Source organism: Oncorhynchus kisutch, linkage group LG3 (assembly GCF_002021735.2).
Source record: "Oncorhynchus kisutch isolate 150728-3 linkage group LG3, Okis_V2, whole genome shotgun sequence".
In the NCBI taxonomy this organism is placed as follows: Eukaryota; Metazoa; Chordata; class Actinopteri; order Salmoniformes; family Salmonidae; genus Oncorhynchus; species Oncorhynchus kisutch.
The window spans coordinates 73,479,738-73,506,227 of NC_034176.2; the positions used below are offsets into that span (position 1 = coordinate 73,479,738).

Sequence of the window (26,490 nt, forward strand, 5' to 3'; positions counted from 1 at the left end):
GAGAGAGAGAGAGAGAATCTTCACGGGGAAGCAGAGAGAGAGAGAGAGAGAATCTTCACAGGGAAGGAGAAAGAGAGAGAGAGAATCTTCACAGGGAAGCAGAGAGAGAGAGAGAGAATCTTCACAGGGAAGCAGAGAGAGAGAAGGCAGGCATGCAGCGGAGGGGAGAGGAGACTGCAGGGCTCTGAGGCTGGGCTCTTCTTTCACACTAGCCTCCAGGCACGTGGTGTGCAAGTCCTGCTAATTACCAAGGTGAATCATGCTGCCGCTCTCTAATTAGCCAACATGACAATCTAATGGAAACATGCATCCAGATCTGGCACACTTAGGGAATCAACTCACAAAGAAAGACCCCTCTCTTTTACACTACCCTCCTCTTCCTTCCCCTGTGAAGTTCTATACAAATTACATTTCTCAAATAAAAAGGGGGCAGGCTGGTTGAGCTATTGTTCTCCAGTGCAGGTACAGTTTAGAAAGGAAAGAGGTTAAGAGAATATGAGGTAGTCTGGCTGGTCAGGATTTAGCTCTTCTTCTCTTCTCTGTGTGTGTAGTGTTTGTTCCCTAATTGAAACGTGTCCTCAATCCTGCCTCCTCTCCTCTCCCTGTTATCCCGGGAACGGAGGGAGGCTGGCTGGCACCCCGCCACGAGCGTAGCTCAGCGTACCCAATTCCCCTGTCGCTGGAGTCCCAAGGAGTGCTACAGCGCACAAAGAAAAAGTGCTCCTACAGGCTTCTTTTGCAAGAGAAGACGAGCCGCAATCTCCCTCTGAGGCAAATCTCCTTTTTTTGTTGTTTTCCTTCTCATTACAGGACTTTGTAATATTCCAAAACACACAGGAACACCAAAGGTATTTTTAAAAGCCTGGTGATTTTTTTTCTTTATAATATGTCTTGAGGAAAAAAAGAAAGGGAGAGAAGTTGAAACTCCAGACAACAAAGCAACAAATAAAACAAAAATAGTGCTAGTGTGGACTCTTTACTAGGCTGTGCATGTTGAGGAGTTCATCAAAACAGATCTTCATTCTGAAATAATTAAATGAACAATTAAATAGCCCCACTTTGATCTTTCAAACAACACTGATGAAACATTTGAAATATTTGAGAAGATGTGTGGATATCTGATATTTGCATGTATCTACATACACATTTGTAATAACCACTAAGAGGTTAGAGGTACTTAACCTCACTGTTTTTCCTGTAGTAGAACACAATCTTCCATGTACAGAGACTCTCAAAGAGCATATTTTAAAAGCCAAACGTAAAAGTTCAATGAAACGGAGAGATTTACTGCCATGTGTTGGTCCTTACAGTATATCACCAAATGTCAGCGCTCTGTTAACTAGCCCAAACTGGCTTCATAATCATAGTGATTATTCTGACAGGCTTTAGCCCTGAGCATGCCTAACAGCGAGTGCTCTACAATGGGTACGATGACGGGTTCTGTGGGGCCACGCGATGAGAGGCCGTGGACCACAGATAAAACAGACACAAAAGCACTAATAAACGCATGGCACTGTAGCCTTGTCCTCTGACACCTCTGACAATAGAGGAGAAATAGCGCTGCATGACGGGGCCTGTTGCACAAGCGGTTTTACAGGCTAATAATATGACCTGGTCATCTGTGGGGGATGCTGGGGCAATCATGTCTTAGAGCCAATGATGTCTTGGAGCACATTGGTTACATCCAGAGGTTATAATTAAAATAAGTTGGCTAAATCTACAATATCTCTTGATGGAGGTGTGAAGAGAAAAATGTAAAAATGTTGACCAGTGTTTCTATGTCATGTTGATGCTACTGACTCCAAGTCAATCCAGTAATACACTATGTGGATGTATGTAGATGTTTATGCATCTGGCTAGGACATACTGTACATATAACGCCTCTTGCTTTTAATTGGTGCCATACAAGGTTGAGAGTTGAGCGAGGGCAGAATTCATTGCTGTGTGGATCAAGACATTTCATGATCAATCCTGGTGTGCAAACGAGGCAAGAAAAAACTCCCTCTGAACGCCTGAGGAGGAAAAATATTTGAGGAAAATTATTCTAACAAAAAGCTGAGAGATTCCCATTGGACAGCTCTCCGTTTCACACGGGTCTGGAATCACTCTGAGGTAAAGTGGAGCAACGCTGCAAGGACACAGATCCGACTGGCTGGATGAGAAGAGAGAGGAAGGGAAGACAGGGGCTCCCACATCTCACCCCCCCACCCCCTCATCCCCCCTCTGGCCTGGAACGGCCCTGCTCGTGATGCTGATATGGGGGTGTCATTCAGAGCAACCAAGAGCTGTCTTAACAACAGTCTCACTGACAGTCCTTATAGTCAAAGACATAAACTGTATAGTGATATGCCTCTATATACTCTAGCTATGTTCAATTCTTGGGGAGGATCATCTTTATGTAAAACTCCAGTCTTGGATAGCAGCTGCGTGCAGGCTTTCATTCCAGCCCTGCAGTAACACACCTGCTTAGCTAATCATGTTCAGACTGAAGACCATGATTAGTTGATTATATAAAATCAGGTGTGTTTGAAGACAGGCTTCTGTGTCCAACTGTCCATCGCCTGATATTCCTCTGCAACAACATGTCACCTGGTGATGCCAAAGTTCACCTCTTTCAATTCCTATTTTGCCAGGAAGTTTATCATAGGTGTATCAAGCTGTGATAAGTCTGTAACCCATTTTACAACCATTTCAATTATCTATATGTTTCTTTTAGTGGGAAACCTGAAGCAAAAAGGTTTGCACTCAGCCTTGGCATTGCATGTGGCGTATAAAATATAATTGGGCTTTTCCAATAACACATTTACCATTAATTATTTATGGTTTTCGACAAATTAGATTCTGAAGCCATGGCCCGAAACATCAATGACCTGCATTTCTTAGCTGGTTTGATCAAGAATGTAATTAGGAGGATAAGGGCCATCATCAATATAAAAGCCTGTCCTTACAAAGGCAACAAATTCTAGGGAAACCATTTATCCCAATCAGCCGACAGACGTTTGACCGACTCCTCCCAACCAATCATAGGCTAAAAGCCAGAACCATCCCACTGGGAACAAACTGGTTGAATAAACGTTGTTTCAACGTTATTTGTCAATGTATTGGGATGTGGAATCCATGTGAAAAATAAAAATACATTGAATTTGAAAAAAGTCATCAACTCTTTGAGGGTAACATTTCAACCACAGGATTATGTCATCATGGTAACCAAATTGCAACATAGACAAACCTTGCATAAAATATGTTGAATTTGTTCCTTTACAACTACGTCAGATCTTCAACGTTATATCCACTTTCAGACAAAAAACTATAGGCTGGGCAGCACTTCCTACAAGATAATTGATCTATCTACAGGTACAGGTCTCCCATCCAGGGTTTTAACTGAGCCCAGCCCTGATAAACTTTGATATTTGTCACTGACTATTACCAATGTGATATCATGAGAACGATTGTTGAGAGATCTCCACTTAAAAACAAAACAGATTCACTGTTGCTATCGAAGTCATTCCAAAGGGCAGGTTTAACAGAGCAAAATAAATGTGACCAAATCAGTTAAAGAATAGGACTAAATCAAATCAAACTTTATTTAAAGTGCATTTAAAGTTTGATTTGATTTAGTCCTTTTCTTTCACTTAGATTTTTGGTTGAGATGGAGATGTAAATCCAACATATCAATTATTAATTTGTTGTCACGGCTCTCGCCGTAATGAGGATCGGAACAAAACGCAGTGTGGTAAGTGTTCATGATTCTTTATTAACCAAAAAACTTGAACAAAATAAAGTGAGAAAAAAAAAAAACAGTTCTGTAAGGTTCATAAACTATACAGAAAACAACTACCCACAAAACACAGGTGGGCAAAAGGCTGCCTAAGTATGATTCCCAATCAGAGACAACGATAGACAGCTGTCCCTGATTGAGAACCATAGCCAGCCAAAACATAGAAATAAAGAAACTAGAATGCCCACCCTAGTCACACCCTGGCCTAACCAAAATAGAGAATAAAAAGCCTCTCTATGGCCAGGGAGTGACATTTGTAGACAAACTGGAATTAAAGCCAGAATACATCAGCGGCACAGAAAAGAAACTATCCAACAGAAGATAAATCTCCTTCAAATGTTATTATTTGATTGCATTGACAAGCAAACACATGTCAATATCACTTCTGAAATACAATACATTTAGCCTATTAACTTGTTGACAAGTTAACAAATGATACAGTATGTTGAATTCCCATCTCCAAATCATCCAAAAATAAAAGTTACAGAATGGGATTAAGCCGGTGGTTCAGATGAAACTATCCAAGCAGTAGATCTCCTTCAAATGTTGTTTGCGTTGTCAACCAACCACAACTCAAAATTACTGTTGTAATACTGTTGTAATAGCCTAAATATATTCAGATATCTTACAAGCTAATGTAACATTAAACCTTAAAATTAGTAACACATCCATGGCCTCATGGAGGTTACTGTAACTAAAAATGTCTTGTTATGTATTTATAAAAATAATGCATAGGTCGCTGCAGGTTTGTGGACATTTTTACAATTGCTGTAATAATGTCGAACAGTATTGATCACTTGCACCATATATTTTTTATGTCATTTCAATTGCAGCCCAGGTTGTTTGGTTCTGCACAGTGATAACACATTAATCGGTTGTATTAATACAAAACAAAATATCTGACATTGTATTCCCCTTTAAACTTAGTTGTGCTTTTAAATGGTTGAACGTGCAGTGATATACTGTACTTTGGGTGACAACTAAAAATAAGACATTGTTTTTCCATTGGAATTTGGTTGTGCTTTTTGATGGTTGAAAGCAGAGTGATACCACATTGGAATATCAATGAACTTTTGGCTGTCTTTTTGACTGGGTGAATATAGGTTGTAATCTCATTGATCAACATCTCAACCAAATATTACCAAGTTATCCACGTTGAAATGACGTGATGTGCCCAGTGGGATGTGAGGTCCTGGGGATGATGAGTTTAGACCAGAGAGAGTCTTCCTCTCTCCTCTCCCTGCCTCCAGACGGAGTTCTGATGATGAATCTATGGCCGCAGTGTGTCTGACACTGTGATGTATGTAGGTCTGGTCCACTCTCCCCCCCACCCCTCTCTCACTGCCTCACCTCCTGCCTCAGTGGGATTTCAGACAGAGCACACAGACCAGACCAAAAAATAAAGAAATGAGGAATACTCATTTTGGCCATTGATTTTCACTGGGGGCATTTCTAAAATAGCCCATCTGACCTTTTGGGCGAATGTTTCTGAATGGAGGAAACAGGGGCGCTACACACATTTGGCCTTATGCCTTTTGCTATCTGCCTGGGCGGTACTGAAGGGGGATGGATTAGGTTGAGGTGGAAACTGGAGAGGTCTGATAGAGGCCACATGGGGCCAAGGCTGCCATCACACTACCAGAGTAGTGTGTCTCTATCATCCCACTCTGACTGGGTGTAATTCACCTGTAAGCACCTCAATAAAGTTCCCCAACACCTCCCTGTTCCCTCCCCATATACCACACCTGCCTTTACAAACAAATCAGCGCCAACTCAATTTCAAACACATTTCTTGTAACAAGTATATAACACTGTCATAGAAAATTATTTTTGGAAAGAGGGGTGGCAGGATTGTCCACCCGTCCATCAGTCACCTGGAAGAGCAGCTCAGCCTCATTATCCTGATGAAATTTGTGCAGATGTGCTGAACAAGGAGCCGCCACCGACAGACTCCCTCTGCGGTAACCGTGGTGACACAAACAGCTAGCTCTGTCCCCTTGAGCCAGTCAGGTGATGAAAACCAGAGAGGCACAGGACTGAGAAACGACGGCCATTAAGCAAAAAAAAGAGAGAAGGGGGGGATGAAAAAACGTAGAGAAAAAAAACTCCCCCTGTAGTGGTGTCATCCCTGACTGTCGCACTGAACATTACATAAAGTAACCATTTCACCCCCCAACCCCCCTCCCTCTGCTCCTTCTGAAATTCTAAAATGAAAATGAGAATGTGCGCGTGCCGCGTTTCTTTCTCAGAAGCTAATCTGGCTCCATCCAGATGATGAGCGGCCTGCCACTTAACGGGGAGGAGATCCACTTTGATCACACCACCCCGGGGCGAACCTATCGCAGCACAGCCTATTACACTGCCTCATTTGCATATGCAGCTAGGGCTTATGGGGAGGCTGAGATCTAGTCTCAAGGTTCTAAATGAATGAACAGAGCCAATGAAAGACATCCCTTCACCACACACTGGTGTGGTGGTAGTGTAAGATCTCTTTACAGAGAGCAGAGTGGAGAGGAGAGAAGATCCCCATTCTAATGTCCATAGCATACCATTTGGAATGCATGTCCAATACATTGCTTCATACTAAGTGGTACACTAGTATGGACATAGAATTGAAATGGGGCTAAGCAGCTCTATGTTGCTAGAGATCTATCATGGTCTACACTGCCTTCAGAAAGTATTCACACTCCTTAACCTTTTCCACTTTTCTGTTGTGTTACATCGTAAATTTAAAATGTATTAAATTGAGATTTATTTGGTTACTGGCCTACCCACGATAGCCCATAATGTGAAAGTGTAATTATGTTTTTAGAATATAATTTTTTACACATGAAAAGCTGAAATGTCTTGAGTCAATAAGTATTCAACCCCTTCATTATGGTAAGCCTAAATAAGTTCAGGAGTAAAAATTGCATACAATAATAGTGTTGATTTTGGAATGACTACCTCATCTCTGTAACCCACACTTACAATTATCTGTAAGATCCGTCAGTCAAGCAGTGCATTTCAAACACAGATTAAACCACAAAGACCAATGAGAGGAAGGAAACCGATCAGGGATTTCACCATGAGGCCAATGGTGACTTTAAAACAGTTCAAGAGTTTAATGGCTGTGATAGGAGAAAACTGAGGATGGATCAACAACATTGTAGTTAGTCCTAAATATTAACCTAATTTACAGAGCGAAAAGAAAAAGCATAAAAATATTCCAAAGGCACTAAAGTAATACCGCAAAAAATGTGGCAAAGCAATTAACATTTTGTCCTGAATACAAAATGTTATGTTTGCTGCAAATCCAATACAACACATTACTGACTACCACTCTCCATATTTCCAAGCATTGTGGTGGCTGCATCATGTTATGGGTATGCTTGTAATTGCTAAGGACTTGTGAATTTTTCAGGATAAAACAATTAATTAATTGGAGCTAAGCACAGGCAAAATCCTACAGGAAATCTGGTTCAGTCTGCTTTCCACCAGACATTAATACACCTTTCAGTTGGACAATATCGTAAAACACAAGGCCAAATCTACACTGGAGTTGCTTACCAAGAAGACAGTGACTGAGAGGCCAAGTTAAACTTTTGACTTAAATCTACTTGAAAATCTATGGCAAGACCTGAAAATGGTTCTAAAGCAATGATCAATAACCAATTTGACAGAGCTTTGAGAAATTGTTGCGCAATTAAGGTGTGGAAAGGTCTTAGAGACTTACTCAGAAAGACTCACAGCTGTAATCTCTGTCAGGTGCTTCTACAAAGTATTGAGTCATGGGTGAGAATACTTATGTAAATTAAATATTTCTGTATTTAATTTTCAATACATTTGAAAACTATTCTAATAACCCGTTTTCACTTTTGTCATTATTGGATATTGTGCGCAGATAGATGAGAAAAACATTATATTTAATCAATTTTGAATTCAGGCTGTAACAACAAAATGTGGAATAAGTCAAGGGGTATGAATACTTTCTGAAGACACTGTAGCCGTACAATTGAACAAATAAGCACATTAGCTTCCTTTATTTTTTATATTTCCCATTTCCCATTGTGCGCCTACAGTGCCAAAGCCATTTCAATGTTTTAAACCAAAATGTATACATAACTGTGACAGTAAACATTTTTCTATCCGCTTTTACAATGCAAATGGCTCTACAGAAAGTGCTATGGTGAATATTAAACCGGTACTCACAACACTGATAGGCTCCCCAATCTATCTCTTTGAAAGAGCCATGCACAATGAACAGCAGTCTCCAAAATGTTATCGGGAGCCAGAAAAGAGAGAGGGAGAGAGAAAAGAGGAGGAGGATCTCTTTGGTGTGGTATCTCTGTTCTATAGAAACCACTTTTCCAAATGAGACGGACATCAATCAGCACAAATAATTCCTACAACTTTTTAAGTCAGACCTTTAAATGGCATTACATATGTAGCGAGGCATGAAACATTTATATGCTGAAGTCTTGGGAAAATGTCAAGGGTAATGATCTTCAGCACAGCGCTTACCTCCTTAGCTTTTTGTTTCAGCCGAGCCTGCTCTGGGTCCTCTTGCCTGGAGCGACTCTGCAGAGTTGGGGGGGGGGGGGGACACAGGTTAACAGCTGGTTTAAGGACCCCCTCATCTGTTGCAGCCAGCACAAAAATAGTACAAAATGGGAACAGGATACAAGGTGTCAAGGACATCATATTTGGATTCATAGAAGTGCAATTGAGCGCCCAAGGCCAGTGCCCTTTAAACCTGCGCCAAATCCCGCCGTAAATAAGCTGCTGGAGGGAGATTCTAATCAAAGAAGGTTATTAAAAATTCTGCACGAGCCAGCAGAGCACACAGGGCCGGGAGAATGTGCTCAGAAAGTCACAGGCACTGTCTGTCTGTCTGTCTGTCTGTCTGTCTGTCTGTCTGTCTGTCGTCTGTCTGTCTGTCTGTCTGTCTGTCTGTCTGTCTGTCTGTCTGTCTGTCGTCTGTTCTGTCTGTCTGTCTGTCTGTCTGTCTGTCTGTCTGTCTGTCTGTCTGTCTGTCTGTCTGTCTGTCTGTCTGTCTGTCTGTCTGTCTGTCTGTCTGTCTGTCTGTCTGTCTGTCTGTCTGTCTGTCTGTCTGTCTGTCTGTCTGTCTGTCTGTCTGTCTGTCTGTCTGTCTGTCTGTCTGTCTGTCTGTCTGTCTGTCTGTCTGTCTGTCTGTCTGTCTGTCTGTCTGTCTGTCTGTCTGTCTGTCTGTCTGTCTGTCTGTCTGTCTGTCTGTCTGTCTGTCTGTCTGTCTGTCTGTCTGTCTGTCTGTCTGTCTGTCTGTCTGTCTGTCTGTCTGTCTGTCTGTCTGTCTGTCTGTCTGTCTGTCTGTCTGTCTGTCTGTCTGTCTGTCTGTCTGTCTGTCTGTCTGTCTGTCTGTCTGTCTGTCTGTCTGTCTGTCTGTCTGTCTGTCTGTCTGTCTGTCTGTCTGTCTGTCTGTCTGTCTGTCTGTCTGTCTGTCTGTCTGTCTGTCTGTCTGTCTGTCTGTCTGTCTGTCTGTCTGTCTGTCTGTCTGTCTGTCTGTCTGTCTGTCTGTCTGTCTGTCTGTCTGTCTGTCTGTCTGTCTGTCTGTCTGTCTGTCTGTCTGTCTGTCTGTCTGTCTGTCTGTCTGTCTGTCTGTCTGTCTGTCTGTCTGTCTGTCTGTCTGTCTGTCTGTCTGTCTGTCTGTCTGTCTGTCTGTCTGTCTGTCTGTCTGTCTGTCTGTCTGTCTGTCTGTCTGTCTGTCTGTCTGTCTGTCTGTCTGTCTGTCTGTCTGTCTGTCTGTCTGTCTGTCTGTCTGTCTGTCTGTCTGTCTGTCTGTCTGTCTGTCTGTCTGTCTGTCTGTCTGTCTGTCTGTCTGTCTGTCTGTCTGTCTGTCTGTCTGTCTGTCTGTCTGTCTGTCTGTCTGTCTGTCTGTCTGTCTGTCTGTCTGTCTGTCTGTCTGTCTGTCTGTCTGTCTGTCTGTCTGTCTGTCTGTCTGTCTGTCTGTCTGTCTGTCTGTCTGTCTGTCTGTCTGTCTGTCTGTCTGTCTGTCTGTCTGTCTGTCTGTCTGTCTGTCTGTCTGTCTGTCTGTCTGTCTGTCTGTCTGTCTGTCTGTCTGTCTGTCTGTCTGTCTGTCTGTCTGTCTGTCTGTCTGTCTGTCTGTCTGTCTGTCTGTCTGTCTGTCTGTCTGTCTGTCTGTCTGTCTGTCTGTCTGTCTGTCTGTCTGTCTGTCTGTCTGTCTGTCTGTCTGTCTGTCTGTCTGTCTGTCTGTCTGTCTGTCTGTCTGTCTGTCTGTCTGTCTGTCTGTCTGTCTGTCTGTCTGTCTGTCTGTCTGTCTGTCTGTCTGTCTGTCTGTCTGTCTGTCTGTCTGTCTGTCTGTCTGTCTGTCTGTCTGTCTGTCTGTCTGTCTGTCTGTCTGTCTGTCTGTCTGTCTGTCTGTCTGTCTGTCTGTCTGTCTGTCTGTCTGTCTGTCTGTCTGTCTGTCTGTCTGTCTGTCTGTCTGTCTGTCTGTCTGTCTGTCTGTCTGTCTGTCTGTCTGTCTGTCTGTCTGTCTGTCTGTCTGTCTGTCTGTCTGTCTGTCTGTCTGTCTGTCTGTCTGTCTGTCTGTCTGTCTGTCTGTCTGTCTGTCTGTCTGTCTGTCTGTCTGTCTGTCTGTCTGTCTGTCTGTCTGTCTGTCTGTCTGTCTGTCTGTCTGTCTGTCTGTCTGTCTGTCCTGTCTGTCTGTCTGTCTCTGTCTGTCCGTCCGTCCGTCCGTCCGTCGTCCGTCCGTCCGTCCGTCGTCCGTCCGTCCGTCCGTCCGTCCGTCCGTCCGTCCGTCCGTCCGTCCGTCCGTCCGTCCGTCCGTCGTCCGTCCGTCCGTCCGTCCGTCCGTCCGTCCGTCCGTCCGTCCGTCCGTCCGTCCGTCCGTCCGTCCGTCCGTCCGTCCGTCCGTCCGTCCGTCCGTCCGTCCGTCCGTCCGTCCGTCCGTCCGTCCGTCCGTCCGTCCGTCCGTCCGTCCGTCCGTCCGTCCGTCCGTCCGTCCGTCCGTCCGTCCGTCCGTCCGTCCGTCCGTCCGTCCGTCCGTCCGTCCGTCCGTCCGTCCGTCCGTCCCTCTTTTGTTCCAGTGCCATTGCTGTGTGTGTGTGTGTGTGTGTGTGTGTGTGTGTGTGTGTGTGTGTGTGTGTGTGTGTGTGTGTGTGTGTGTGTGTGTGTGTGTGTGTGTGTGTGTGTGTGTACATGCGTATCTCTCTATAGTCAGGACCAGAGTCCACAGTACTGGAGCGCCACTGTAATTAGTCAGTGAGAGCTGAGCTGCCAGTGCAGCTTGTACCTGTCTGTGTGAGCTGTTAACCACAGGGCCTCCAATTAACCATACAGGGACTCTTCTAAAAGCTCACTGTTAGTGGCACCCTGCCAGATCACCACACTATCACAGTACTAGCCTACTGTAGCTATCAGCGACGCAGTGTACTTTTCCTATGAGTCTATGAAAGAAAGATAGATACACTGTTGAATGTTCCCGTAGTTTTATTGTACAACGTTTCGCCCTGTAGGTCTTCGTCTATGCTATGGTAATACAGGCAGTTAACAGTGCTGCCCCCTGCCATAGCAATGGGAATAATTCTATACAAAATCTACTTCCTGTTAAACTAGCATAAATTAATTTAGCTTGAATGAAGGTTAGGGATATGACTAGTAATGGTCCAATGTGTCATTAACTTTGCCTAACCTCTCTAAGAGCATGGTCATCCCAGTGGTGTTAAAGACTACTTCATTAATATCTCTGAACGTGATGCTCCTCCCGATGTTTCTTTTTTCTACTATAAGCAATCAAATGCTATTTGCCTTCAGTGGTGCTGGAAAGCAAGAGTCTAGCTACCCGTGCCCTGGCTCCCTCCCTCCCTCCATCCCTCCTTCCCTCACTACCTCATGAACAGATGCAGTCGTCTTGCCCTGCTCCTTGCTAATTGGCTTTAAATATATCAGGCGGTTCACGTACTGGTCGGTGTCTCAACTAAAACTAATGCATTTGCCCTCCAGTCGGCCGGAGCATCCCTGAAGACCTGAGTCATATTTTAAATGGACAGAGGAGTGGGAGCGGAGGAGGGGATTATTTTAGTAGATTCTTATTTGAGAGGTCAAATTATAAGGGAGCCCCAGCGTGGAGCCTGGCCGTCAGCGGGGAGAAAACAGGGACAAATACGGACTGTTTACAAAGGGCCATGGTGGTACTGACATGCTTTATTCTATCTCTCTCTCTCTCTCTCACTATACTGTTTGAATACATCAGTTAGCGAGTGAAATATACTGTAGGAAGTGTATAGTGGAAATGGACAAGTCAGATGAATTAATGTGCCACCATCCTATGACATAATAATGAGGCCAGACAACACATATTGCATATTAGCTATACAGTTATACTAAAGATTTTTTCAGGTGTGATAAACTGATGTTTAGTAAAACTTACTGTCATATACTCCTTCTAAAGACACTTACAGTTAGGCCCTGAGATTGCATCTTTTTTAAATAACAACATAAAACTTGGTGCTTAACAGCTTTGCTGTCATGGCAGTAGTTTCCTAATTACCAACTATAACAGCGGCAAGGCGGGTCATTGTTCATCAGTCTGAATGTTTCTAATGTCCTGCATGGCAAGACCATAACAATGCTGTTAACACAGGGAAGTGATAATGCAATCAGCTGTGGGACATTGTCTCTGTTGAAGATGTATTAAATGAAGCAAGCTTCTCTCTAATGTCTCACCGTGGGGCATTTCCCTTCAAAACACATTCTGTTGGTGGTGACAGTATTGAACCTTTGCATCATACTGTATGTCTAATGAATTATGTACCTGTCTTCTTTGATAGATTGTATGAAGTATGTGAGAACTTATTCAAGTCATTTCACAATCTTTTACAAGTTAAGTGTGTGCAAAAAGTGTTTACACCAGTCTCAACAGCCTGAGTGTGACTGGATGGACACACATGAGTGTGCAGAAACTGCCTAGATGCAATTCATCTGTTCTGAGACTCTGTAAGGCTCTCTGAGGCTCTCCTGCCCACTACTGTTGAAGCTGGTTCTCCTGAGTACTGAGATGGCTGACATGACACGCTTTTAGCTCTGGGCCTGTCAGAGGGTATGTGAGGAGGATCAGATCAGAGGACTGTATAGAGTTCCACAGTGGTTCCTCTGCTTGTTGTGTTGGGGACAATGAGAGGACAAAGGAGCCCTAGAGCGAGGCGGCGGGAGAACACACTGAGGTCACTCTACGGAGGGCGCACTCGGTTTCATCTGTTAGCTAGGGCCTGGGCAGGAACAGCGAGGACACCACACTGCCCTAGACACTGACAAGGAACACACACCACACCACAGCTAAACACTACCTTACATACCACCTTACACACTACCTTACACACCACCTTACACACTACCTTACACACCACCTTACACACAACCTTACACACTACCTTACACACTACCTTACACACTACCTTACACACTACCTTACACACTACCTTACACACTACCTTACACACTACCTTACACACCACCTTACACACCACCTTACACACCACCTTACACACCACCTTACACACCACCTCACACACAAGTAACACACACAATAGCAACAGAGCTACAGTCCCTACAAGAGGTCGACCGATTATGATTTTTCAACGCCGATACCGATTATTGGAGGACCATAAAAGCCGATACCGATTAATCGGCCGATTTTGTTTTTGTTTTTTGGGGGGGTAATAATGACAATTACAACAATACTGAATGAACACTTATTTTAACTTAATATAATACATCAATAAAATCAATTTAGCCTCAAGTAAATAATGAAAGATGTTCAATTTGGTTTAAATAATGCAAAAACAAAGTGTTGGAGAAGAAAGTAAAAGTGTAATATGTTCCATGTAAAATATGTGCCATGTAAGAAAGCTAATGTTTCAGTTCCTTGCTCAGAACATGAGAACATATGAAAGCTGGTGGTTCCTTTGAACATGAGTCTTCAATATTCCCAGGTAAGAAGTTTTAGGTTGTAGTTATTATAGGAATTATAGGACTATTTCCCTCTATACCATTTGTATTTCATTGACCTTTGACTATTGGATGTTCTTATAGGCACTTTAGTATTGCCAGTGTAACAGTATAGCTTCCGTCCCTCTCCTCGCTCCTTCCTGGGCTCGAACCAGCAACACAACTACAATTAGCGCGCGCTAACTAGCTAGCCATTTCACTTCTGTTACACGAGCCTCATCTCGGGAGTTGATAGGCTTGAAGTCAAGTGCTGTTTGAATGAATGTTTACGCGCCTGCTTCTGCCTACCACCGCTCAATCAGATACTTGTATGCTCAGTCAGATTATATGCAACGCAGGACACGCTAGATAATATCTAGCAATATCATCAACTATGTGTAGTTAACTAGTGATTATGATTGATTGTTTTTTATAAGATAAGTTTAATGCTAGCTAGCAACTTACCTTGATTTACTGCATTCGCGTAACTCCTTGTGGAGTGCAACGAGAGAGAGGCAGGTCGTTATTGCGTTGGACTAGTTAATGACGCAAGATTGGATCCCCGGGCTGACAAAATGCAAATCTGTCGCCCTGCCTCTGAACAAGGCAGTGAACCCACTGTTCCTAGGCCGTCATTGAAAATAAGAATGTGTTCTTAACTGACTTGCCTAGTTAAATAAAGATAAAATAAAGGTATAAAAAAAATCGTAAAATCGGCGCCCAAAAATACCAATTTCCGATTGTTACGAAAACTTGAAATCGGCCCTAATTAATCGGCCATTCAGATTAATCGGTCGACCTCTAGTCCCTACACTGGACTTCATGGTGTATGAGGTAGGCTTAGAAATGGGGAAACTGAAACTGGTAAGATTTCAGCGTATTGCTAAATTGGGCTAAATCAAATCAAATCAAATGTATTTATATAGCCCTTCTTACATCAGCTGATATCTCAAAGTGCTGTACAGAAAACCAGACTAAAACCCCAAACAGCAAGCAATGCAGGTGTAGAAGCACGGGATCAGGATGGAATGTGAAAACACTTCCATGACTGTGTGGTTGTAACTAAAAGGGATATATGCCTTTATAACAAGAAGGCAACTTGGACTTACTTTAGCTGCTTTGAGTAGGATCTCTCTCTCCTGTTCATCCTTCCTCTGCTTCTCTATCCTCTCCAGCTGCTCAAAGAACTTTAGCTGCGACCGCACGTCTGCCGACTGCTCAAACCACTCCTCATCCTGCAGAGAGACAGAGAGGGAAAGAAAGAAAAAGAGAGTAAGAAGATCTCATTTTAACCACAAGTTTGGATAAACATATTACTACAACTTTAGACACCTCGTATCTTACAACCACCAGTTTGGATAACTTATCACAACTTTTCTTTGTTTACACGTATCGCCGCTTCTCGTTGTGTTAAATATGTTGTTCTGCACTTGGGAGATGGGAAGATGAGACAAGTTTCAGAAGGAAAACAAAGTTTGTGGGTCATCAAAAAGTTAATATGACAATTGTTTATTCCCTGTGTGTGTCTCTGTCTCTCTGTTCTCCCCCAAAACCCTTTATCAGTTTCTCTCACTCTATCTCCCTCTCTGTGGCGATGTGAGGAGCTGGGTGGCAGAGCAGAGCAGAGCACAGAGTGGAGTGACATCTGAGGGTTTGTCACCACGCGCACGTCTCTCTCATCCTTCCTCCCTCCTTTGTTCAGAGCTGAGCCTGCACTCCTCCCCTCCTCCGTAACTCAGTCGAGCCGTGCTCTCTCTTTCAGGCCGCCCGCCCGGGTTGGTTTTTTCGCTGATGTCAACAGAGTGGCTTCACAGAGACGAGGAGACTTCACGCTTCTAACACGCCTCATTTACAAACCGCAAAAAAGACAAAACAAGACAGGGACAGCTGTAGCCCACCACCCCTCTCCTCTGCCTCACATACAAACAGGAAAACAGATTTTCAAAGTTGCTATGTTTTTTGCTTTCTTTCTTTTACAAGGAGCAGAGTTGAATTGACTTTATTGAAACCCAATTAAATGTGGTTACATTGCTATATTCAAGGCTAAAAGTTAATGTCACCCATGCTGGTGTGCCAGACAGAGGCCTGAAAAAGATCTACCAGGTATTTTTCAAGTTCTGAAGAATATGTTTACGTGGAAACTGTGCTATGGTGTTTATCACTTAAGTGTAAAAAGCGCCCCCCCTCCTCATAGGTATGTCTGTCTCTGGCACGACTACTTACTTTACCACCGTCCATCCTGTGCTGTGCGATGGAGGAGACCTTCTCCAGCACAGTGCGGAGTCGGGACTGGGTAGCGTGGGAGATGAAGTTCACAGCCTCCATAGGAACCTCTGACACGCCAAACTTCTTAGCTTAGGGTCACACACACAGACAGAAGGACTCCAACATTAATACACACTGATCTCCCCAAATCCCAGTCAGAAAAGGCTTTTCATACTACTGAACCAAGCTGAGCCGAACCAAACCAAGCTGTAATGAGCTGGCCTGGTTCCACATCCACCATAGTTGTTGGAACCAAAAAGGACAAAGCAAAACATCTGTGCCAGCACAGTTTGGGTTAGGTCAGGACCATAGTGTGAAAAGGGTATTTGTTTAATAATGATAAAGCTGTCTAGATGTTTCACAGGTCTTTTTTTTCTTCTTTTTGTTTTGAATTTTACCCCCTTTTTCTCCCCAATTTCGTGGTATCCAATTGTTGTAGTAGCTACTATCTTGTCTCATCGCTACAACTGAAAGTCATGCGTCCTCCGATACACAACCCAACCAGGCGTACTGCTTCTTAACACAGCGCGCATCCAACCCGGAAGCCAGCCGCACCAATGTGTCGGAGGGTACACTGTGCACCTGGCAACCTTGGTTAGCGCGCACTGACAAGGACATCCCTACCGACCAAGCCCTCCCTAACCCGGACGACGCTAGGCCAATTGTGCGTCGCCCCACGGACCTCCCGGTCGCGGCCGGTTACGACAGAGCCTGGGCGCGAACCCAGGGACTCTGATGGCACAGAGTCACTGGGAGTGATGGCACACTGCGCCACCCGGGAGGCCCCCGATGTTTCACAGTTCTAGTGCCATGTTGAGAATAGTATCCATGTATGAATTGCCAAGCTTACTCTGCAGTCTTTCATGTGTGTAGCTGTAAACAACATTGGCCAACCTTAACTTTAAAGGATCATTTGGACTAGTTTTCTGGCAGTAAACAGTTGGTGAAGTCATAATTCAGAGGACAGAGTTTAGCAGGTTAGGATCTGTTTTTCTTCCTTTTTAATATTCCATTAACAGAATGTTCTCTCTGGTACACTTTTAAGTAAACCACACCAATTATTTAAATCAGCTGTACTGTACACACATCTTTTCACCAGTCTAACATCTCGAAAGGATCGAGATCTGTATAAGCCTGGTAATTAGTGTTAAAATTCAAAAACATTTTCTCTGGGTCGTAAGCGATGTCAAAAGGAAAAATACTAAAGGCTTCCCCTCTCCAACAAACTGAGATCTTTAAGGCACCGAGACAAAGAAAGCCAAGTTCTCTATGAAATAAATACCTTCCTCAATGTACAATGTAGTCCACACCAGCCCCTCACTTAGGACTATAGAAGTCTAAACAGCATCGTATTGCTTTAGTGTTAGTTTCCAACCATCTTAACAGGCTTTATTTTGTACTGTTTTTACTGGTAATCTCATCTGCCCTTAAATAGAGAAAAGCGAACTTTCTGCACTGAACACGAGTGAGTCTCTCTGGAGTTGAGTACTTCTGCATGTGTCTCTGCAGAATTGGACCTCTGAGGTACCAGTACACATTTACTTTGAGAGGCTATTCTAGAGAACTCCAGCTGTGCATATGTTCTAGGCCCTGGCAGTCAGGAGGGAGTTGCTGCTTGCAGTTTCACAAATGAAACTGGCCCATGGCTCAAGGACAAGCCTGAAGAATGATGGGGAGGGGGAGAGATAAGAGAGATAGAAAGAGAGAAGGGGGGTGAGAGGAGAGAGAGATGGGAAGAGATAGAAAGAGAAAAAAGGAGAAAGAAAGAAACAGGGAGAAAAAAAAACAAGCTCCTCTTCTCCCAAATATGTGTGTGGACATTCTGAAAGACACAGGGTTCCCTGGTCCTCACCGGGTCTGAATCTACTCTGCCCCGCTGTACATCTCCCTGTCCAGTGGTGGCAGCAGAGAGCAGAGAGGGCAGCATGAAGCAGAGGGGTGAGTCAGGGCTGTGTACCACTGTGTGAGGAGGACCACATCCCCACTAGCCTCTGATTGAGCAGAGTTGGCAGGCTGGGGAGCCTCCCTTGGTTCTGCTGCCAGCTGAGAGTTCTCCACAGCCCATCACTGACACAACAAAGCCGCCTAAGTGCCACTTCCCCAGCAGGGGGCACCATGGCCTCCCACCCACCCGGCCCCCGCACAGCACCAAGCCCCCAGAGCAAGATTTAAAATTTGAACCCCCTCCTCCCCAAGGCGACAGGATAACAACCTCACCAATGTACCGTCTAACAGCACGTGACCTCTGGGCCTCATTGTCACTGTCACTGTGGATACTTAGGTAAAACAAGACAAAACGTCTTAGCGATAAAACTCCCTGTTGTGCTTGAATTCTAATCTACTGTGTGATTTATAATGCAACTTGTACTCAAGACTTAGTAGTTGTTAATGGTAATATATATCCGTGTATCATCTCAGATTCACAAATAGGACAGTATCTGAATGTGGAGATCCAATCAAAGGACAGAAGAAGAACTAAATCCAGTCTTGTAACTCTGAACTCTCTTCCTTCAGTCCACAGGACAATCTGACAAGCAGCCTTCAAAAGACAGCTCTATAAAGTATTTATGTCAGGCCCTGGGGTCTAGTAAGTTCAGACAGACACTGAAAAATTCATTAAAGGAGGTGAAAGAACTGTTAAGTGGACCAGGTTTAAAATGAGGGAGGGCAGAAAGGAGCGTCTGCTCCGGCCTGGCCTGCAACCTCCCATCAGGGGAAGTAAATCAAACTGTCTGTCTTTAGTGATGACACCACAGATGCAGAAACAACAAGGAGAATTCAAGAAAACACAAAACTAACAGATAGATCATCACACACACACACAGACAGGGGTATGGCCTATGTTTTCTAAACCAACACACGTTTGAAGGAACATGATTCTGTTTGGTACACGTTCATGAATAAATTTAAGATCAATCTGAAGATAATAATCACTATGATGAAAATGAAGATCAGCATCATTGGCAACACTTGATGATTATGGAATTATTATTATGGACCTGGAGATAATACTAACCGTGAAGACAACGATACTGTACATGATTCCAACTCAATTCTCTATCATTTAATGACTTTAAAGACTTACTGTGTATGCAACTTCTATTGTTCTATTGCTGTGAACAAGTCCTCATCATATTCAATATGGGTATTCTCCAGAGGTTTCTCTAGTGAGGGTGTCATCATGTACTATAATGTACTGTAGTAGTGTACTGGCCGTACCTGTCTCCAGGATGCGTCTGTGTAACAGGCCCGGGTGAAGGAAGGCCTCATCTTTACAGGAGCGGATGTGTGTCCCCACCAGCTCAGAGTTGGTTGCCAGGATACGAGCACTCTCTTCATTCAGGTTCACCCCCGCCATGGACGCCACATCGTTAATGTCATCATCATCCCTGGAAACAAATAGATGGAGAATTCATGTTTTAAGGGCTCTACAGATGTAGTTATTTTTCTGCAAACTTGTAGTGTATTTGAGTTTTAAAAATACATCTAAAGTTGTCATTTCCACTTAGAAATGTCAGACTTGTTTTGCGCTCATGAAAAATGTATCAACCCCTACAAAAATGTCAATTAATTATAATCCACATAATAATTCAAATGTCCTGTTGCTGCAGGACTATTTTCCTGCTGTAGCAAACTGGATCAATTTAAGAGCCTACATCTGTACATTAGCTCTTATAACAATGTCTGTATAAAACAATACTATATGTCTCCCTTTTACAGTATTAGTTTGCATGTCCCTATAGACAATTACAGGGCTGTTCCTGTGGAAAAAGGACTCTGATTTTCTCATTTCATTCAAGGTGCAATCGTACAGGGAATGTTGTGTATGCACTTGCATTGTTATGATTCAGAGGTGTATAAGCTGCTCATAAAATGCACTATTTTAATAGGTTTTATTCCATCCAGAGTCCATTTGAGTCAGCATATAGTAGGGCTGACAATGTTTGGATGGCGGGGAGCTGGGTAAGGATGCACAGGAGGATTGGAACTGCTGTGTGATGAATCTGGCAATATACTAATATCAACAAACACTGTATACAGACCACTCTGCTGAGAACAGCAATATCATCCAGTACTAGTCCAGTGGAAATATCCACCACCATTCACAACACGAGCTGGCTTCTCAATACATTGTTCATTTTCTTACATTTGAGGTTTTTTAGAATTCATACATAGGTTTGGATAAGTAAAATGTATTAGATATCGTATTTGAGGTAAAGAGTAACAAGGGGATAAAGGACCAAGAAGACCTATTGAGGTCAAGGTTCTCCCCAAGGATGACCATCATTAAAAGAATGGAGTGTCTGACCCAAACAGTTCACCTTTAATTTTAGTTGTTGAGTGAATCTGAAATTGACAGTCGCCAGGCCTAAATCCTCTTTCTAGTCTCTATGAGTGAGTGCTAATGACTACTGTACCCTAACAGGGGAACGAGTGCTGTGGTAACCTAGTTGTGGCTGGCAATGCCCTGAGCTGATCATCCATGGAAATACTGCCTCCCTCCCTCGTCCGCTGGGCTGGAGGAACTACTGAGTGGCGTTGACAGAGGGCACAGAGATCCACAGAACACACACAGGGCAGCCGGACACTCCCTCCCTCGTCCGCTGGGCTGGAGGAACTACTGAGTGGCGTTGACAGAGGGCACAGAGATCCACAGAACACACACAGGGCAGCCGGACACTCCCTCCCTCGTCCGCTGGGCTGGAGGAACTACTGAGTGGCGTTGACAGAGGGCACAGAGATCCACAGAACACACACAGGGCAGCCGGACACTCCCTCCCTCAACCATTCCATCGCCTCCCCTCTACACTAATTGGTGTTCGCACTGCCAGCAGTCGCTGGTTCTGACCGTCAGTGTTGTGCGGAACAAGGCAGCATGTTGATGCTGCCTGGTTCCCTAGTCTCTGCCTGCAGCAGGCGGGCGTCCGTGCATGGGAACACATCACCATCGTCAGCGGCAGGCATCGCACCCCGCTGATGTCTTCCTGTTCCTCTGTAAGGTCACGAGCACCTATATGAGTCCTGACATCCCGGCAGGAGGTTGACAAAGACGATTAGAGCTCCTTCCTGCACCAAGAGATCTCACTAGACCCTCTACTCACCCTGCCAGTCCCAGTCCTACTCTCTCTGAGTCTAATAATGAACCTCCATGTAGAATCTACCCAACAACACTCTCATGATACAGGAGATTACTATGTTATTATTATATCTCTCCCCTCCTACTGTAGGCTATACATCTTCATCTTCACCACCGTCATCAACACTCAACACCCTGGCCTCCTAACCTCATTATCCATTAAATAAATAAACCTTACATAAATCATCATATGTATTGATGATTAACTCAGTTACACAACACAGCTAGTGGACATGCTAAGTTTCTATGCAAATAACTACCTTATCCCTTATTCTTAATAGCACAGCTAGATGTCTCCTGTGTTGGGGGGGGGCTGACATTGGCTGACATTATAAGGAGTGAATTAGATATGAAACGCACAACAACAACAAAAAGATTCCTGAACGAATGTACAGTACCTTCTCCTCTCACTAATAAAGGTGAGATGAAATTAGGTTCCACTGTGGAGGAAAAGACACCTCTCAATGATTGGTTTGGCTTTGCTGCGGGACATGACACCGAGAGCAACATGAATACTTATGCATGTATTTTCCATATCAAGCCTGGATGGGAGAGGGCACGCCATAGGTGGGGAGTTGGATTGCTCTGCCATTTAGAAGGAGCATGTGTATGTGAGGAAAGGGGGCATCCAGTCACACACACACAGTGGGTCCAGGATCCAGGGCCAGACAGGGATCGTCTCTGATACCTCCCCTAGAGAGTGCCCCCTGTGCCAAGGTAGGGGTCGTCCACCGAGCCATCTGAGTGACTAACATCCCTGACACCCCTCCATGTAGCTAGTCATACCTCACAGTGAGTGAGACACACACACACACACAAACACACACACACACACACACACACACACACACACACACACACACACACACACACACAGGCACAGTCCACTGCAGCTTCCTTAGTTCCTCAATGTGCACTACAGCCTGTCGCTTTAGACAACGCTGACTGCTGCCAATATGTATCAAAGCCAGTTTACTGCAGTTAAGCACGTTCCCTCACTGTGTGTCCGGCCTGGTCTGGATGTGAATGAGCTGGATGGGGGCCGGGGTAGAGGGACGTATGCCCCAGACCAGACATAGAGTGGGCTCACCGCTGGCATTTGAACCTTTATTTAACTAGGCAAGTCAGTTAAGAACAAATTCTTATTTACAATGACGGCCTACCAGGGAACAGTGGGTTAACTGCCTTGTTCAGGGGCAGAACGACAGATGTTTACCTTGTTAGTGCCTGGATTCGATCCAGCAACCTTTCAGTTACTGGCCCAACGCTCTAACCACTAGGCTACCTGTGGCGGCATTGAGCTGAGGGGGGCGACGTCTGAGATGGCTGAGGACTGAGAACTAGGGGATGAGGGCCGGCTGTGATTAAAGCGGATGTTGGGTGTTTACAGAAGGCATGGAGACCATCTGCTTCCACTCAGTACTGTAAAACTACTCTGTCTGTCTGTCTGTCTGTCTGGGGTCACCACCACAGAGCACACTGGAACTCACATAACAACCCATCAAAACACATCACTACATAGAACAGCACATCACCACACAGCACAATGCAACACATCACAGCACAACGCAGCACAACACATCACATCACAGCACAATGCAACACATCACAGCACAACGCAGCACAACACATCACATCACAGCACAATGCAACACATCACAACGCAGCACAACACATCAATGCACATCACAACAGAGCACATCACAACACATCACAATGCAACACATCACAACGCAGCACAATGCAACACATCACAACACAGCACATCACAACACAGCACATCACAACACAGCACAACACATCAATGCACATCACAATGCAACACATCACAACGCAGCACAATGCAACACATCACAACGCAGCACAATGCAACACATCACAACACAGCACAATGCAACACATCACAACACAGCACAATGCAACACATCACAACACAGCACAACACAGCACAACACATCAATGCACATCACAACACAGCACATCACAACACAGCACAATGCAACACATCACAACACAGCACAATGCAACACATCACAACACAGCACAATGCAACACATCACAACACATCAATGCACATCACAACACAGCACATCACAACACAGCACAATGCAACACATCACAACACAGCACAATGCAACACATCACAACACAGCACAACACAACAGATAAATAAATACATAGGTCAAGGTGGAGACAATAGAGAGGTTATGCCTGGTTGATTATATTTGGAGCATGTTTGACTGGTTATAATTTGAATCTCTGAGATCGTAGTCGATTCAACCCCTATCCACTTATCTACTCAACCCTAGCATCATATTCTTTACAAGGGGAAACAATAGAAATCTGATGTTATACAAAACAGCATCTACATAGCACAACACTGGGGAGTGGAAGGAGGGGGGAGCATTTAAGATCAAACAAAAAAATGCCTACAGTACAATCTCAGTATCATCACTATTTTAAGGAGGGGGGAGACTCCCACCATCCCTCCCCATTTCTGGCCTATTGTGCACCCATGCGGGGAGGGAGTGGCTGAGAGTGCTCTGAGGTGAGAGGATATACACGCCACAGGGCTCTGTTCCAACATGCTCTTATGTCCTCAGGAGGGGAACAGTATAGAGGTACATACAGCCCTGCCCTACCAGAGACTACTACACTACACAGCCAGACAACAGGGATTCCTAATCCATGTCAACCAGCAGGGTAGAGGGGTAGTGCTGGTGAGGATATATGAACCCTATTTGATTGATCTGACATGAAACTAGTGTGTAGCCTATGTACTGTATGGTTAGCCAGTATAGTGCACTGCTAGGGCAGGGAGGCAATGCGTGGTTTGTGTAAACATGGAGGCAGAAGCACCAGAGGGAAAAGGTTGTCAGTAACAAGCAGCCCTGACAGCTTAATTATCAAGGCCACTAAAGATTGATTGGTTTATCAATCAGGGCCCGGGGTGGCTAATTTCCCCTCAGGAAGGGAGGCCATTACCATGAACCCGGTGGCCTACTATGGGCTCGGAGCCAGAGGTGTAAAGTAACTAAGTAAAAATACTTTGAAGTAGTACTTAAGTATTTTTGGGGGGTATCTCTACTGTACTTTTACTCACCTACATTCATAAAGAAAATAATGTACTTTTTACTCCTTACATTTTCCCTGACACCCAAAAGTACTCGTTACATTTTGAATATGTAGCAGGACAGGAAAATGTGCATACATACACACGCACACACAAACTACGATGTGCGCAATCACGCATGTACACACACACATAAGCACCTAAACTTATAGGTCAGATCGTAAAGAGAATTTTTCATGAAGATGTTTTTTACAAAGATGAAACGAGCTGAAGAACCTGGAAGGAGGGTAACCATAAACACCTATATTAACAGGGGGTAACCATCTGATAAATGATCAGATGGTCATGTACAGGTAGAGATATTGGTGTGCAGAAGAGCAGAAAAGTAAATAAATAAAAACAGTATGGGGATGAGGTAGGTGAAAAGGGGTGGGCTATTTACCAATAGACTATGTACAGCTGCAGCGATCGGTTAGCTGCTCAGATAGCTGATGTTTGAAGTTGGTGAGGGAGATAAAAGTCTCCAACTTCAGTGATTTTTGCAATTCGTTCCAGTCACAGGCAGCAGAGTACTGGAACGAAAGGCGGCCAAATGAGGTGTTGGCTTTAACAGGGGGTAACCAGAAACATCTATATTAACAGGGATTAACCATAAACATCTATATTAACAGGGAGCAACCATAAACATATATATTAACAGGGAGCAACCATAAACATCTATATTAACAGGGGGTAACCATAAACATCTATATTAACAGGGGGTAACCATAAACATCTATATTAACAGGGGGCAAACCATAAACATCTATATTAACAGGGAGCAACCATAAACATCTATATTAACAGGGAGCAACCATAAACATCTATATTGACAGGAGGTAACCATAAACATCTATATTAACAGGGGGCAAACCATAAACATCTATATTAACAGGGAGCAACCATAAACATCTATATTAACAGGGAGCAACCATAAACATCTATATTAACAGGAGGTAACCATAAACATCTATATTAACAGGGAGCAACCATAAACATCTATATTAACAGGGAGCAACCATAAACATCTATATTAACAGGGAGCAACCATAAACATCTATATTAACAGGGAGCAACCATAAACATCTATATTAACAGGGAGCAACCATAAACATCTATATTAACAGGGGGTAACCATAAACATCTATATTAACAGGGGGTAACCATAAACATCTATATTAACAGGGGGCAAACCATAAACATCTATATTAACAGGGAGCAACCATAAACATCTATATTAACAGGGAGCAACCATAAACATCTATATTAACAGGAGGTAACCATAAACATCTATATTAACAGGAGGTAACCATAAACATCTATATTAACAGGAGGTAACCATAACCATCTATATTAACAGGAGGTAACCATAACCATCTATATTAACAGGAGGTAACCATAAACATCTATATTAACAGGGGGTAACCATAAACATCTATATTAACAGGGGGTAACCATAACCATCTATATTAACAGGGGGTAACCATAACCATCTATATTAACAGGAGGTAACCATAAACATCTATATTAACAGGAGGTAACCATAAACATCTATATTAACAGGGGGTAACCATAACCATCTATATTAACAGGGGGCAAACCATAACCATCTATATTAACAGGGGGCAAACCATAAACATCTATATTAACAGGGAGCAACCATAAACATCTATATTAACAGGGAGCAACCATAACCATCTATATTAACAGGGAGCAACCATAAACATCTATATTAACAGGGAGCAACCATAAACATCTATATTAACAGGAGGTAACCATAAACATCTATATTAACAGGGAGCAACCATAAACATCTATATTAACAGGGAGCAACCATAAACATCTATATTAACAGGGAGTAACCATAAACATCTATATTAACAGGGGGCAAACCATAAACATCTATATTAACAGGGAGCAACCATAAACATCTATATTAACAGGGATTAACCATAAACATATATATTAACAGGGAGCAACCATAAACATCTATATTAACAGGGAGCAACCATAAACATCTATATTAACAGGGATTAACCATAAACATATATATTAACAGGGAGCAACCATAAACATCTATATTAACAGGGAGCAACCATAACCATCTATATTAACAGGAGGTAACCATAACCATCTATATTAACAGGAGGTAACCATAACCATCTATATTAACAGGAGGTAACCATAACCATCTATATTAACAGGGGGCAAACCATAAACATCTATATTAACAGG

General features: G+C 43.7%; 1 protein-coding gene across 1 annotated transcript in view; it reads right to left on the reverse strand.

The window, feature by feature from the left end:
• Positions 1-26,490, reverse strand: part of LOC109881355 (transcription initiation factor TFIID subunit 4) — a 121,696-nt gene that overhangs the window by 40,090 nt on the left and 55,116 nt on the right. Inside the window, exons 9-12 of the mRNA XM_031814346.1 lie at positions 19,226-19,395; positions 15,965-16,095; positions 14,851-14,976; positions 8,282-8,338 (exon numbers count right to left, since the gene is read on the reverse strand). Coding sequence (XP_031670206.1) covers positions 8,282-8,338; positions 14,851-14,976; positions 15,965-16,095; positions 19,226-19,395 — 484 coding nt within the window. The remainder of the gene's footprint in view (positions 1-8,281; positions 8,339-14,850; positions 14,977-15,964; positions 16,096-19,225; positions 19,396-26,490) is intronic.